The sequence below is a fragment of the Ptychodera flava genome, chromosome 12, assembly GCF_041260155.1.
Source record: "Ptychodera flava strain L36383 chromosome 12, AS_Pfla_20210202, whole genome shotgun sequence".
Lineage (NCBI taxonomy): Eukaryota > Metazoa > Hemichordata > Enteropneusta > Ptychoderidae > Ptychodera > Ptychodera flava.
The window spans coordinates 6,195,434-6,212,358 of record NC_091939.1 but is presented as its reverse complement, the minus strand read 5'-3'; the positions used below and the strand labels follow the sequence as shown (position 1 = coordinate 6,212,358).

The window sequence follows — 16,925 nt, the reverse complement described above, 5'->3', positions numbered from 1 at the left end:
TTTTGCCAATACCAACAACTATGTCCCAGATATTGTGTACTGGTTTGCGACAGGATTATGCAGGTGTCCCAATTCCGTTGTTCAACCATGAATTACACAAATGGTGAACTACCCTGCAATTCACAAATCTCCACCAAGTTTCATAAATCAATATCTTGTTCATGCCACCGTCGTCGTCTTGTGTTTACACGATAGAGAAGATTGAAAGTTAAACGACCCATTGACACGCAAGTATGTGATCTGTGAACGACGGGGTCAACGTTCGGGAGCATCGTATTCGATGGTTAGGGACTGGTCAGTTTCTTCCGCCAAGGGGGGGGGGGGGGTCGGTGGATTATTTTTGCCGACATCAAAAAGTGGATGACCCTCCTATTCCACATTTTTGAAACAAGGTGCGCTGAAGAATATGTCTGATTTTTAAAGTTACGCGCGCGCTGAAAAAAGGGATCAAATGATGAAATTCGTGGCTGGCACGATGCATTTTAGGCAAGTATGAGTCCATGTCGAAATTCAAAAACACACTGACCCCCATTGGGCACTTCAGAAACACGGTGACCCCCCACTACTAAGGTCAAAAGCATGGTGACCCCATGAATCCACCGCCCCAGGCCGAAGAAACTGACCAGTCTCTTAGGTTGATCGAGGTCAAGGTCATGATTATTTCTTATCGGCTTTTCTTTAATGTTATCGATACCAACAACCCTACCTGCAAGTGCCGTCCCCGCAGTTTGGACGTGTGGATTTCCAGTAAATATTTTGACGCCATCACTCCAAAGTATGCACTCCTGACAACAGACTTGTGAAGATTTATATACAGGTTGACGCAATGCTGCAAATTATTGACGGGAAAAATTATGTCGAAATAAAGTACCGCGTAATTATGAAAGCCCATTAAAGGGACATTTTTTGATGAGAAAAAAATGTCCCTCATGGGCTTTCATACGTAATCAGTACAGTTGCATCATAAAGCTTTTTCTGCGGTTGACCCCGCTAAAAGGTCATGATGATTCAGTTCACATCTTGTCAAGCGATGTGCTCTTTATCTAACATATTGCCTCCTGGTGCGTTTTCAGTCGCTACCGGCCCTCTCCAGTCGTGATGAAGCATTTAGGGGGTCGCCCAATAAACATTACATGACAGTCTCTAAGTTAATGTCGTAAAGTTAAGACAACTAGTCCAAGTTACCGCTAATGCGTCAGATTAGAGCAGTATGAGATTACGCATTCCCATACTATGTTTACCATTGAGTGTCCCATTGTTCAAGACTGCTTTGAAGCTGTTTGTAAACCGACAGTCCTGTATTCCTGATTTTTTTCATCAGTGCTTGTTGGCATTGATAATTTACATGATGTTACTATTATTAAGTAATTTTGTTTTTCTTTAGAGATTGGTCTAGTTTATTCATTTGTTGAGAAATAAAGCCGACAAAACACCGTCCTTTACATGTAAGAGCATATGAAATGTCTTCGAGATAAACAAGACAAGTCATCAAGTGGACTGTCACCAGTCCTATCAGGGTCAACAACCTACATGAACCCGTGAGCTACAGCCTACAAATCTTACAGACCAGTCACTAGTTTGTAAACATATGTGCATGCTCACATAGCTCTAATAATTGCCACTCACATAGCTCTAATAATTGCCACTTCCAAGTGAGTTGTTAAACAGCGATGGAGCGTTCAGTATCACTTATGTTAGGTCTGGGAAAACGTTCTGACATCATGTTATGTAGATAATAACTATCAACATCCACATGGCGTCAGCTTTATATGAATCAGTTCGTTGGGTATTTATTTTCATTATATACACATTACAACATATCATTGTCAGCAAAATGTTAAAAGATTAACGTTACCATATTGGTATGAACTAGATCGGAGCCTATTCCTCTGCTCCCATAAACGACGGGCCAGTCTGAGCGCATATTGGCAGCGTGCAGGCTGCTCTAACTACAATGATTAACGAGACTTTTGTGGACAGAAACATTAACATTCTTACTCTACACAGCAGAGTTCTTTGCAGCTTCGATGAGGTACCTGCCATATCACATACTTCCTGCAGTTGCCACGTCCTGCGTTTTTCCCCACTAAACCCGTTATATGGGCCGACATGAGTGTCTGAAAAGCGCTTCACCGAGTGTGTATAGTCCTGAAAACATCCGCCTCGAGACTGAACTAAAAGAAGTAGCTCACAAGTACAGGAAGAGAAAAGCTATTTCAATTTTCGATAGCAACAGCCATTCTCTTTGTCTACGCGCAAGTAAAAACAGAATGTCGCTATGATCAATTTTAATTCTCAGAGGACTGAGAAACATGTGAAAAATTACCGAGAAATGGCAGAGTTCAATCGCGTTAACCTTGAACTCTATCGATTTCTCTCAAACAGTTTGATAATTCAATTAAGAAAGGAAAGGCAAGAAATAGTTACGAGGGCGTACATTTTTTTACATCATACGGAGTCAAACCAATCAAGTCATTTGCAAAAAAAAGATTGTTTTAAAGTTACATAAGAGTCCACATCTGGCTAATATTACGAATGTGAAAACTAAATAGGCGAGTGAACCTTGATGGCGCGTTGTTACTTAAATAGCAGTCAGCTGGTCCCAAAATTAGACCACGGCCATCATGCATATTGGCCACGCTTGAATGCAAATCATTCTGTGCGCATGCGGGCCTTCACTGTTACAGGAAAACATGAAAATGTTTTCAAAAGCAAAAAGTCAATCTCGGTGCTACGGACTATCGCAGCTTCTTCGGAAAATGTAAAATCTGACTCGAGGGAAGAAAGCGAATGACGTCATACGACTAAGAAATGGTGGGACTAGAGGATATCTAGACAGAACCTACATTATGAGTTCGACAGCCGTGGAATGTGTAGGCTGGGTGGGTAGTAATAGAAATCCCATCTTTGTAGAATAATATTCCAACTTAGCGGCAGGGGACGTAGACAAGCTCGGTGAAACACATAAATTAATACCAGTATAATTGTAGGTAATAATTTCATTATTTTTATGCTAAATAGAGCAGAACCATAGCAGCATTATCAGCGGTCATATTTTCCATGTCGTCGATGTGTGTACAAAGACTGGGCATTCATTGCTGGAGATCGCGTGAGACAAGTCTCGTGTAAAATACGTGAAATCTGGTGCAAATCTTCTCTCCACCAAAATCAAAGTCTGACTGACGCACAATATAAAACTTTAAGCTATCAGTTCGATCTACAAAACTTCGTTCAAAATGGCGATGACTATTTTTGTCGTTCACCTGACAAGAAGATGGTATTTCCAGGGAGGATGAGGTGATGGCGATCTTATCAGCGGTCACGTTCGCTGAGATGAGACTTTGGGTTTTAGCGGTCATCACTGAAGATGTTCTGAAATGCTATTTTTGAGAAAATCTGTCATCAAGGCCACTTCTGGTCAAAGATAAATTTAGAGCTGCGCTGAAAGAAAAGGGAAAAGGTGTCGGTAGGCCGTAGGGTCCACTGCATACTGGTCAATCCCAGCCCGACAGCCTCGCGTCAAACATGTCTCCGAAAGGTGCGTAAAAACTGGTGAAGTTAGTCGCCGTGCAAAGCACACTAAAAGCATGAGTAGAACAGCACGAATTCTCAAGGCACTAAAGGTAAACTTTTCACTGGCCAGGTGTTTGCCACCTTAGATTCTGGACCAGCATTTTATCGTTTATAGGAGTATTTACCTTTTCCTGAACAGTTCTCAAAGATCTAAAAGTTAACAATCCTCGGGATTTTAATCTAATCAGTGTGGTTTGTTGCTAGAAGAAATGTTGACGTTTAATGTAGTGCGATACAGGTAGTCTTTGTCGTTTGCTTTATACCCTGTAATTTAATTTTTGTCGCCCACAGGCCGTCCATGGCTTCCTGCGTTTTTCATCCGCTCTTTTTCTCGTGCACGCACTGACTACAAATCACTGTTACAATTAAGAGGTTCTTTAATTAAGTTATGGCATGCTTTTCTTTGGTTTCTTACAGAGGGACCATGGCCTGTACACGACGAAAATCACCCTTGCACCACATATACGGCGAGGCGGAGCATCTGACGGGCACAGCGAAGGGCACGGAGGGGGCTTCGACTTCATGGACTCGTACACCGACACCGAGTACAGCTATCAAAGACACAGTACTCGCACCATCATAGCGCTTATCGTCGCCATAGTCATAGTAGCTGCTATTTTAGGGGCAGTTTTGTTCAGCATGTATGTCTTCAACGAAAGCAGCAGTAAGTAGTTTTGATGACATCCCAACCATCATCACACTCTGCCTTGCCTGTCTGTCTATGTATGAATATTGTTGACGCTATGCATCTTGTGGTCATCGCTCTGTTGCGTACGTATTGACCAACTTCCCCCGACCGTCCTCGTATTCTCCCCTCTGTCTCTCTGTCTGTAAAACTTTCAAATACACACAAATAAACCTTATATATAAATATATATATATATGTATGCATGTATGTATATATATGCCATATATATAATATATTGCATTTGACCTTTGTTATTTGTTTTGTTTTGTTTTCCTCATCTGATGAAATAAATATACGATACAATACAATTTATAGGGTATAGATAGACATATATATATATATATATATATATATATATATATATATATATATATATATATATATATATATATATATATATATATATATATATATATATATATCCCACCATCGATACAGTGCCACACCCTCAGTTAAGATGTAGGACGGTTCAACTCATTCCAGTCATGAAAGGTTAACCGTGATGTCTCTCTCGCTCGGAAACACACAACGTTAATTTATTTCACCACCGCTTCTGTTTTTCTGTTTAATGTTATCTGCATCAAATTCTGTTTAAAAATATAATGGTAAATTATTTAAAGGTCGGCGTGTCAGCAGCGGTTTGCAGTGATAATAATTGAATTCTTCGATTCGCTTTATTTATTCAAAAAGAAGGAAGGGATTTTGCGTTGCTAAAATGGAGTAAAGCGACTGTGAGGACCAAATTACATCTGCATTCACTCTGAAAGGATTGAGTCTGCTATGTGTCCACTTAGAGCGCCCTAAGTTTAACGAAGTAAAGTGTAATACGATTTATTAGCGATGGATTGGCGGAGACAGAACCTCAACAGAGAAATAGCTTAGTTGTACATGGTGAGAACTGGCAAGCCTCTTGAACAGACAGCCAAACAGAGCTATGCTGCAAATGTTTTGTATCTGCGTGTCACAAAAACCCTTAATATTTTGGTCGGATTACCTCTGCTTACTAGCCAGGCCCTGAAACCTTTTTTTTAAAAGAATTTATAGCGACTGAAACCGAATGCTGTACTTGTACTGCATACTGTAAACCCTTCGACTAGGGTCGCCAGTTGTACGTCTGTAGCTTTTAGACGTGCCACCGCACTGCAAGCGGTGTCGCTTTTACAATGATGAAATGAAACTTATACCAGTCGTATCAGCGTCTTCACTGTACCGGAGCGCATTGTGTTGCTTTCTTTTACGTAAGAGAAGAATATAAAACGAAGTTTTTGCACGTTCGACTCGTCATGGGATCACGTGGTACAAAGGCAAGTGAGACAACGTGAAAGTCTTCAAAGTTTTTATGAACATATCTTTTGCATTACTCATTTCCGCAAGTTTTGAATCGGCCGTCATGCTGAGTTTCACGCCGTCGCCGTAGCAAAACAAATCATCCCGAAAGAAAAGCATCAATGACGTTTCATGATCAAAATATCAGAAGTATCGGTATAATTAATCATAAGATTATATGTAACCAAACAACTTGAAACGCAGATCGATATCTGCAATTATTTTCATTTAACTTCAGTTATAACCGCTCATTTATTTTAAAGCGTAAATTGCCTACGAAGAGCATCAGTCACATTAGCAAATCAGACTGTTAGAACGTCAGTAAATGTTAAAGTAAATGTTGAAAATGCCTTCATTATTTGCATTCTAGAAAACACGTGCTTTTCTCTTTCTGGAGGTCTCCATAGAATGTGGATATACCAGGTACTATAGCCGTGCAAATACAACGTGTAATTCAACGCGTTATGTTATCGTTTATCAATTCTAGTCCGGACTTAAATACACTTGACAACAAAAGCAATGGATATTATGATAAAAAGCCGTGTGTACAAGTTGAAAACTAGGCATTTTCACTTTATTATGGGAGTTGAAAACGAAACTGTCTTTTATAGACCGAACAACAATGTACTTGAAAAGGGAGTGAAAAATTTCAATCATTGGCGCTTTTATTGAACCAAAACTATAAGCCTTAAACGGGCGGTAAAAACAAATGCGCAGTTGTTGGTTCCAACATTTGAGGCGGTAAACCGTTAGCCTGCAGTTCTATCCAAATCGGCAGATATGCGTCAAAAATACAAAAAAGTGGGTGGATTTCACAATCCATTTTTGAATTGGCGTTGATAAGCTTTTTCTACGCGGGCGTGGGATTTTAATACTGCTGCTTTATCCGGCCACATATAATCCAAAACACAGCTGGGCCTAGATGATAATTCAGAGCTAATATTTCACACAACATATGGTAGCCGCGTTTTCAACCTTACGGTCTTTCAGTCGAAGAAACTTTGCAACCATGAACACAGAGCGGAAAATAATTTTATTCAAAACAAGAAATATAGCGAGGATTTGTTATAGGGCACCTGGCCATAGAAATTTCTACCATCATTTCCCTTGCCTGGTAAAAGTAAGTATATGTTTCACGTTATCTGCTACGTCACTATTCATTTGTTGATGACCTATGACACCGTTAGTTTGCTCTACATTATTGTCTTGACATTTTAGATATGCACTTTTAACAAAATGTATTATCCGGATATCGAGTGGCACACTTTGGACTAAATATAGCGCAGTACACAGTAATGTCATTATTCTGTCTTTTGCACAAGGGGGAATATGTTTATTATCCACTACATTCACAGATGTCGGCTGGCCCCTCGAAGCCAGCAGCTGTGGCGTAGAAACTGGCATCCGACATTTTGATGCTGTCTCTCGTGTAGGCGTATTAATTCTAGGCTTGTCCCAATGAACATGCATGTATTTTTTCTTGTTTGTACTTTGTACTGCGCTCGACTTGAAAATGATCAGTTTTAAATCGACCAAATTTTTCCCTGTGTTCAGGATCTTTAATGTGAATTATACGCTAAACCAGAAGGATATTACCGTTTTAAATCATTTTTAGGTTGAAGAGTACTAAATCACCATCGTTGTGTCACATGCATCAGTTGTATAGCAATGCATTATGGGAATAATCGCAGTTGCTTTCAATCGATCACGTCAATTACTCGGAGAAATACGATTGTTGTGTTTTACGCAAACAATGCATCTCGATGAGTTTTTTTGAATGCACAAGTATGCAAAAAGTTAAATTTTTGGTCTTGACTGAGTAACCGATGTTCAGGATTGGGAACGGTGATGCCAGGCAAGAGGGAGATAGTTTATTGATCGTACCACTGGAGATGGCCAAAAGACATTCCTCGGTCCAGCTGACCAATGTTAAAGATCTAGTACACCATCCGTTCAATTTTTCGCAATAGGTGTAGAATCAGATGCGTTGGACAGATGGGTACTAGACCACATTTTAACAAAATCTATGGCTCATCGTTTCAATTGACAATTATTTGGGCATGACGACTATGGGAAGTTACTGTGACGCTCTAATGTGAAGAAGATGACAGCCGATAATTTCTGTCCCGAATAATTAATTTATTTTGCTAGATGCAGAGTCGGACACCCAAGGCCAAGGGTTGAGTATTCATCAGATGGAACAGGCAAATCTGCAAATTTAACCACTTTACCGCGGGGCTTACTTAGAGTTGGCAAATAGCGAGGTTTACAATCTACATTTTGTTAGCGAGATAATGCCAGGCATGACGTTTTCGATGCTATGTAATCACAGAACTGGGACAGCTTTGGATTTTTATAGGGAAAAAGTACATATCTGCCTACAACATGAAACCGATGTTTGCACCATCAATGCTCGCATGTAAATCACCAGCTACCATATGGTAGGTCACAACGCGTATTGTTTTATGGTTCTGATCTCGCAAACGCAAAGACAGACCCCTTATGACAAACCAATCAGTCTGATAACACCAAAGATTTCCCCTGGGAATGCCACCTGAACCTTCGACTTTTGACCTTGCTGAGTCCCCTGCGACATCAAACGCCCTCTTCGTAATCGGGTGACCTTAATTTGGTGGCAGTAATCAACTATGAGTGCGATGTTTAGCCGATTTGCTCCAAGTATGCTTCACTGCATGAAATTCCCTGCACTCAAGTTGTCTCCTCTCAAAGAGGCGTTCCTAACAACCAAACTGCTGACGTTCGTGAATGATAACAATAAAGTCCTCTCTCTCTCTCTCTCTCTCTCTCTCTCTCTCTCTCTCTCTCTCTCTCTCTCTCTCTCTCTCGTGCATTCGCTTTCTTACGTCATTTTGATTCAATTGTCTTATACCTCTCTATAAACTAAACTAAACATAAGAATTGTATTTAAATGTTTCAGATATAGAAGTACCACCGACCAAATCACCGCTAGTTTTAGGAGAAAATTCAACAATATCAACTGAACAGTCACTACAAATAGCGTCGAAATGGTTGCTATCGCAACGGAACGCCCAATATGGTTGGAGTAACACTCCGCAGGTGCTGGTGGCGCTTCGACTGAGCAGACCGGACTGGTTTCTGGACGAGAGTCGTTCACTCGGTATGCAAGAGATGAACACACAACTTAGTATTAAGCAGATGAATACAGAACTTTTGGAAGAAATGTTACCGGTTGCAGAGTAAGTTTTCTCGTGCATTTCGTTGATATGCGCTCTTTAATTTTCTCGTATACAGGGAACGTAGCCATCACGTGTTATTTTGGACTGGTCGGATTAAAATGTGATATTTTGACCTGTTTTCTGAGGTATACAAAGCTTTTCGATATTTTGGTCAATAATTTCACTTGGCATCCTGGGCAGAAGTCCGTAATGTTTATTATTATACAAGCAGTGTTGCTGCCAGGAATTTTAGATCAGGGGACACTGTGTCCCACTACCATTTATTTTTGGGGACATTTTGTACAGTTTGGGGACAACAAGCAGTTGTCAATCAAATTTTGCATTATTTCGTAACACATTAGTTTCACTGAACAAAATTCAAGCTACCAGGACCGCGTCACTATGCTTGAATTTCAGGCAATTGAAGCAGTATTATACCATATCTGCCGCAAATCAGAGCTCAGACGGACTACAATCAAGCAAATTATGATATCAAGTGCAGCGTTTTAATTACTTTTAATCATAGAGCTAGCGCCGAAAGTACGTTGTGTAAGCCTCACAATAATTATGCAAAACAAAGATCGTCAGTAACAGATATTACTTGTAGACTACACCCATCACAGCTGACTCACGAGTGCGCCCTTGCGACAATGTATAAGGCTTGAGCTCGTTAGCTTACGCAAGTCGAATTTTATTTTCTCTGATTTCATGACAAGAAATGCTCGTTCGTAAAATAAAAACACCCTTTGACGACACCTTCGATTTGACTAAAGTGCCCTCAGCAAATATTTAATTTTCTCAACATTGAAGCCGAAAAGAACACGAGGTGCGGTACAAAGACCTGAGGATGCCGGCGGGCCATCTAGCTATGTATGTCAACGCGATAGTTGCAGCTTGCCAGAATCCGCAAGACTTCCATAAATATGACATGGCCTTCTCCCTGGAAAAGGACATGGACAGCTTTGCAGATGAGGGGAATAACAATTATTACTACAAGAGTCTGGCACTGGTGGCGCTATGCAATGCCGATAGTCGGATGCAGAAAGAAATCATCGATGATATCAAATCTGCGCAGCAATCTGACGGTGGTTTTCAACATGGAATAGGTTCGTCTCATCTTTGGATGTTGATCACTTTATAACTCAATCAACACATCTCTTTATAAGGTGTTTTATTACATGCCTCGATGTGAGTGAAAATTAGTGCATTTATTTGAATTGGGACATCCGGGGAGTTAGCGGCCCATGTAAAAGATGTACGGACCAGTTTCTATGGTTACCCGGTCCGGTGAAGTCCTTGGACGTTTACGACGTCAAAGTAGACGCTTAAACGTTAGATGTAAAATATCCATGCGCGCACTGCTATTTCGGCTTTCATTAAAATCTGTTTGATGTTGGCCAATAATAGTTGTTTGAGAATGCCCTGCATGTAACTAAATATCATATAACGTTAGCTGTGAAGAGGCATGTAATAAAAATATTATTGCCTGAAAACATGGGTTTATGTGCCCTCGCAGCAGGAGACAATTTACTCTCCTGGCGTCGGGCAAATTGTCACCTGCTCTCGGGCACATGAACCCATGTATTCAGGCAATAATATATAGTACTGCCTAGTAAATATAAATGACAATAAATAAGAACTACGACCACTGTAGAAAATGCTTAAGATTTCGGTCATTTTACCTATATCCTACATAGCATAGAATGTCTCGAAATGAGACTAAAATAAAAAAAAATTCATGCTTTCTGTCTTTTGATGGGAACAGACGCAACTTCAATGGTGGTTGTGGCTCTGTCATGTTTGTCTCCAAGTAAGAGGAGGAAAACGGAAGTCGATGGCACCATCACCGATGCCGTTGAATATATTCTTCGCGAAAAGAGGGATGATGGGAGTTTTGGAAGTGAGCTTAACACAGCGAACGCGGTGCAGGTAAAATGTTCATTCCATCCACCTCATGATTGTGGTTGAAGATACAGCAATTAGTTCGCTTTGCCTTGGTTTATTTTGTGTTATTTTGTTTGTTTTGGGGGTCCTTATGTTTGCCGGAGATGAGGAAAATTGCATATATTAAATAGCTTGGGTCGTCAGTTGCACATGTCACAATTCTCCTCTTTAAGGTAGTATGCACCTCGAAAGTGAAAGACTTAAACTTTTGCTCTAACTTTCCTCAAAGAATCTTTCAATCATTCTCTTTCAGAATCAAGAATAAAAACAGGGGGTCACCATGCAAATTTTGGTACTAGAGAAACAAATTACCCAAGATTTACCGATATTAGAAATTCAAAATGGCCGCCATCCCTGTGTTAACTCTATGGAGAAAAATAAAAAAAATCGAATTTCCAAAAACTAAGCCGGTGAAAAGTTTTCTTTCACCAAGAGCTTTAAAATGAACACCCACACCTGGTGTATCAGAAGAGAATTGTAAAAGTTCGAGAGTCCGAATGTCTGTCCCCGAGGTGCGTTCTACCGTAAAACAGTTATTTTACCCGGTGGCACCATCGGTGTCTCCTCAAAGCTTCAGAGTAAACGAGGTAAAACTCTGATGCATTAAGCGATATCTCGAGCATGAATATGTCGAGCATTCCAAATCATGCAACCGTGGGGAGTTTTTTTTTCGAAAAACAGACAAAAACCAGGTCTTTGTGTATAGTTCTCTTCAATAGTTTGGTCAATAATTGCCACCGAAAGTGGAGCTTTTTGTACAATCATTGTTTTCGGATTCAAAATGGGAAATGTAGAAACCATTTGCATTGTAAAGATGAAGGAAACACTTTCAGCTGATAACAACTTTCGCAAAAGGAAAATGTTGCTCGTCAACATCGCAATGTGCAAGTGTTGGCGTGACTCACATCTCCATCGGTATCGGCACATCACAGTTTCAGCAGGGTTGGCAATTACTTGCGTATGGCCACGATAGCACACACTTGTAGCACAGACATTTGTATATGTGTTTACAGTAAACTACTTTTAAAAGCAAACTTCTGTTCTCGCCATAGGCACTTCTTGCTGCTGGATTAGAGCCCGAGAGTCCGGCGATAAACGAAGCTCTGCAGTCTATTGTGAGGAAACAGCGACAAGACGGGTCATACGGTTCCGTTTCACAGACAGCACGGATCTTACCCGCCCTGGCAAAAAAGACTTACGCCGATATCAAAAAAGAGAGCGATTGTGATGGTAAGACAGCAACTTTTTGTAAGGAGTCGAATATTACATCGGTCCATCCATCCATAGATTGGCCTATACCTACATATACTACATATACCTACATCGATGTACCCTAATCTCGCTGGCCAGACTTTGAATCTGCATTTTTCATCCTTAGAGTCAGCAAAGTGTTTCTAATCCATACTTTAAGTTCCCAGTTTTAACAATTTGTTAACGCATTTCTTCGGTAAATCGTGGCATTTCGGGCACTCTGCTTGTATTTTCAGTGACGCCCACTACACTAACGAGCTCCTTCATCACTGTCCACTTGTCCTTGAGAAGTGACGTCATGGGGAGCAATAACGACACCGCGCAGAAGTCAGTGACCTTTGATGTGACCGCGGAATCTGGGTCAAGTCTTACGGACATCCTGCACAACACAGAAGAACAGCACGGTGAGCATTTCAGGTATGTACCAAAATGACAAAGACAGAAATTTAATTTCGCATCCACTTCGAGTACCTCCTGACTATACCAAGCGATTTTCAATATATTTAATCAGGCAAAACACTTCTTGACAATACACGAATCTACCCTTCCGAGCAACGGACATGTTTACAGATGAGCTGTGTGCACGAGATACGGTTGCTCCTGTTGCCGATAAAAAATGTGTCGAGGTAGAAGCGAGAAGATAGTATACACTCTGATTGTGTAAAGGCCGGCAAAGTTACATACGCTAGCCTTTTATGATCCTGACCTGTGCAAATTGCCCCTAACACAGAGAAACCATCAGTCTTTGATAGCTAGGCTTTTAGTCGTGTTCGCGCCATTAATGTCGATATAAAACTTTTGACGTCCGAAGTAAAATGTTAGAAATTCTAATTATTGTTTTATGTGAAGATGTGTACATTTAAGTATTCTGGGCACAAGTTAAACTTCAATACTCAATACGTGAATTCGAAACTGTATGTAGGTTATGCAAACAACGGAGGGTGAAATGATGGAGGAGACTGGAAGGAATACTTCTTGTTCAATCCTGAAATGTTATCAGCGAGGATACCTTTACCCACTGGCGCGTAACATAAGTGAGGTATGAACTCCGCACCCAATCTCCACACAGAGATTGTATCGCAGCGTGGATAATTCGATTGCTTCGAACCATGGAAATACATGGCACACCTACGCTTGGAGCTGACCAATATCGCTTGTAGGATGTAACTTTTTAAACCTGAATACATTTATACCTACTATACCAGAAATGTAACTTTTTAGCCTGTGCGTGCGTTTATGTGAAAATTCTCTTTATGTCTTACTTTACATCTTTTTCAGACTCCGAGCCGAAGGAGGCAGTTGGGGATCTTATATAGTGTCAATTAACGAAAATGAAGTGGTAGCTGATGAAAAATACTGGGCAATACTCACGTCAAAGGATACCGAAACATCACTCGGTAAGTTGAAATCAACGTTGAGGGCGCTAGCAATTTGGTGTTTTTTGAAGGCCGGGTGGTGCAACTCCAAGTAGGTATAGGCCAACTCAGACCTTGAGAAACTTTTGGGGTTTTTTGGTGGGGGGGGGGGGTCTATGGCCAGGATATAGATTGTTATCTTCGCCAGCCATTGTTTTGTTTCATCTCCCTGCAGTATAACCATCGTAAAGTATCGAGTTGTTGTCCAAGAAAGGCCAATTTACATGGATATTTACTTCGATGTTTGTACTTCGATTCAAAAATAAACGTTGGAAGGCGCAGGCCCGCATGTAGAAGCTGATAAGAGTGACATATTAGAACTTAGTCTGGCGTTCTCAACAATTCATCTTTGAACTTTCAGTTAACTGATGAATTAGCCCATTTTTCAACCTAAATTTCGTCTCTCTCACATTTACTAGGTATCGATGACGTCAGGCCTCAGGATGGAGACAGGATAACACTGCTCTATACGTACGTCACATAGAGGATGTAAACTAACAGCTGGTACTTCGGTGGTTATATAAGTGTAAATTCGGTCTACTAGAATAAAAAAATACAGTATCCATGAACACTGCAATATTCTTACTACTTAGGGCATATTAGTATACGTTTTTTACTTTCAACATTTATGTTCAATACAAAACTTTTTTATCGTTCAACACTAAGCTTCTTGTCAATTACACAGGCATCGATTTTACTCCAGTTACGTGAGTTCTACGCAATATTATAGAAACATTGCGTTTTGAAACAGACCAGTTTGAAAACTTTCCTGAAAAAAAAAAACCGTCTCTTTTTTCTATGAGAACAATGGAAACGGTTGACTTGTTCATAGTAAGAGGTAGACTGAACGATCCGTCGCACGAGGACGCTCTCCATGCTCCTTGCCTCATGGGGCGGGAGGGGGGGGGTCGAGCGACGTATCTCTTAGTCTAGGTAAGAGGTCGAGGTGCTGATACAGCCTTCGAGATGTTTTAAGGACGCAGTTTACTTACTCTGAACTCAGGCCTTAAGTATAGTTCCAACTCAATAGGCAGTACAAGTGGAACGCTTTGTAAGTTATATTCTCTTTGTACATATATGACTTTCCATGACCGTACAACCCAGCAACTGGAAAAGTGACAAGTGTGCTTCTAGGTGTCACGCTCACGCTCAACGTGATATTGATTAGAAATTTTTGTAATTTGCTCACATAGTACCGATTACATCATGCTTATCAAAATTAGCAATGCAGTATGGGAAATGCTTCACAGTGTCCAAACATATTGCATTCTTGAATTGTCGGGAAACACAAGAAATAAAATAATTTTGTGGAAATTTTATTCATATCGACTAAAGAAAATGGCTACAATATTGTATATACTTACTTAGAGGAATTTTGTGGACATTTTGGAAGTTTTATACCGTGGAACATTAAATCGCAATTAATTAGATGTGTGCTTGTTTAAATCCCCGGCGCGTTTCACAATAGTTTGCCGACTGCTTTAGCAATACAGCGGACGTAAAACTTCTGAGTTCGGTACGTTTATGTTGCCTTGTTTGTGTTGTTCCATGTTGTTTTTACTTTGTGTTTTCATATCCGGATGGTCTCACGTGTCATGAAAATAAGTTTTGATGATATGTACTGGATCGGAAAAGACGACATGATAGAAAAGACTGACCAAAGTTCAACCTTTTCTGGTTTTTTTTTATCTTGCAAGATATATGCAGCTACACTCAGATCAGACAGTTTTCGTCTTGCCGTGTTTGTAATAGGTCGATGCGTCGGTTTAAAAACTCCCTCTTTTTACCAATGGATAGGGCATATTGCTTTTCATTCAACTCCACACAAAAATGCACCCCCTAGAGATAGTAGTGCATATATACTATAATAAGCAGAGCGGATTAAAATGCCATTTATTATTGCAGATATTAAAACTCGTAGCATATTTCCCTAAGGTAAAGCTGTTATAACCTTTCATTAAAATAGGTATGCGTTTGTAGGTTCACATACAGCCATAGCCACAGTACATCACACTGCCAGTCTACTTATGAGATAGTTGAGACTAGAGATAGATTTTCGGGAAAAGGGACATTTTTAATAAGAATATGATCGTTTTCAAGAGATCAACGATTGTTGCAGAAAAGTATCCCCTGAGAACATCCCGTAGTCGTGCAGTTCAAGGAATGTTCGTCTACTAAAGATCGGACAAGATATAGAGAGAATCTTTATGGACACAGTGGTTCTTGTCACTGACAGATAGAATGGGCTTTCACAGATTCTCCATCCTTGTACACACGTGTTGTATAACATCGATATCATTACTCAGACACTGAAACCATTGTTTGCTTTAGTGGGTTGGGTCTTTTGGGGGTTATTTTGGGGGAAAGGGTAGAATGTTTGTTGGCACTATTAATAAGTCTTCAAAAGATTGGACGGGAATTTGACAGGGAGCAATTTCATGACGCAAAGGATCACGTGGTGTGCTGGGAAAACTGGTAACATTCCTTTCTGTATTCGAGTCGTGTTATTTTCTTTGAGTTTGTGTTTATAATTGTGAGTCAAGCTCAATTATGACACAAGTAGTGAGAAGTAGCGACAAAAAACCAGCGTTAAACAACTGTTCAAAATTGTTTTCCAGTGTCTTGTGAACTAGAATGTCATTTGTAAAAACAATTAATGAACAGCTGAATGAATAGATGCAATTCGAATTTGAAAAATGTAAAAACTAATTTCTGATGAAAATACCAGAAAGATCACTGTCTCCGCTATGCATTGTATTACATACAATTCAAACGTGTTACTTATACATCGAAGAATAAATTTTATTAAATGTAAATGTGTAATGTTGAGAAAGAAATGTTATTTCAATGCAGAGTCTCAAGAAATTTACAAGATATCTGTTATGTATCATTTGCAATAAAAGAGTGCTCAGTTATTAAAAAAATAATTGAAATAAAAGTCACAGACTGTTTTGATTAAAAGCTTGTTGTACTTCGTGTTTTCATTCACTCACAATTTACATATTGAATTTGCAAAGGATGTCTATGGATATATATATATATATATATATATATATACAAACATATTGAAAATCATCATGAAACAGCCTGTAGACTGACAACTACAAGTTCTTACATTTCCAGTATATATTATATTATAGCCCAAACATGGGACTATGTGCCCGAGGGTAGGTGACCCTTTGCCCGACGTAAGGAGGGCAAATGGTCTCCTGCCCCGAGGGTACATAGTCCCTGTTTGGGCTATAATATTTTTATTACATGCCTCTCTTACTCAATTTGCACCAAAAATATTTACGTTTATTGGCAAATTATGGTCAAATGCTTTATTTTCATTTTAGACGAAAAACGGTTAATAATAGACCGATTTTCGTCATCGAATGGCGCATTGATATATTTAAACTACTGTTATGCGGTTTATCAATATTTTTATGCGAAATTTTCCAAAACCGGATTTCTGTGCAAAACATGCAATTTCAAGACTTTTACGTCGAAAAGTTTTCAAGTTGAAAATATTTCCGGTTCACCTTCGGT

The 16,925-nt window shown here is 39.8% G+C and overlaps 1 protein-coding gene across 7 annotated transcripts in view; it reads left to right on the top strand.

The window, feature by feature from the left end:
- LOC139144803 (transcobalamin-2-like) overlaps nucleotides 1-16,355 on the top strand; it is an 86,537-nt gene extending 70,182 nt beyond the window's left edge. For 5 of the 7 annotated variants that reach the window (XM_070715585.1, XM_070715583.1, XM_070715582.1 and 2 more), the window contains exons 2-9: nucleotides 3,991-4,237; nucleotides 8,526-8,805; nucleotides 9,595-9,890; nucleotides 10,550-10,713; nucleotides 11,781-11,958; nucleotides 12,216-12,396; nucleotides 13,258-13,376; nucleotides 13,814-16,355. In XM_070715585.1, the coding sequence (XP_070571686.1) occupies nucleotides 3,991-4,237; nucleotides 8,526-8,805; nucleotides 9,595-9,890; nucleotides 10,550-10,713; nucleotides 11,781-11,958; nucleotides 12,216-12,396; nucleotides 13,258-13,376; nucleotides 13,814-13,878 (1,530 nt within the window). In that variant the 3' untranslated portion in view covers nucleotides 13,879-16,355. Of the gene's footprint in view, nucleotides 1-2,684; nucleotides 3,539-3,990; nucleotides 4,238-8,525; nucleotides 8,806-9,594; nucleotides 9,891-10,549; nucleotides 10,714-11,780; nucleotides 11,959-12,215; nucleotides 12,397-13,257; nucleotides 13,377-13,813 lie in introns of those variants that run through there. The other 2 variants (XM_070715588.1, XM_070715586.1) reach the window with 2 other exon arrangements.
- The last annotated feature ends 570 nt before the right edge of the window (nucleotides 16,356-16,925 follow it).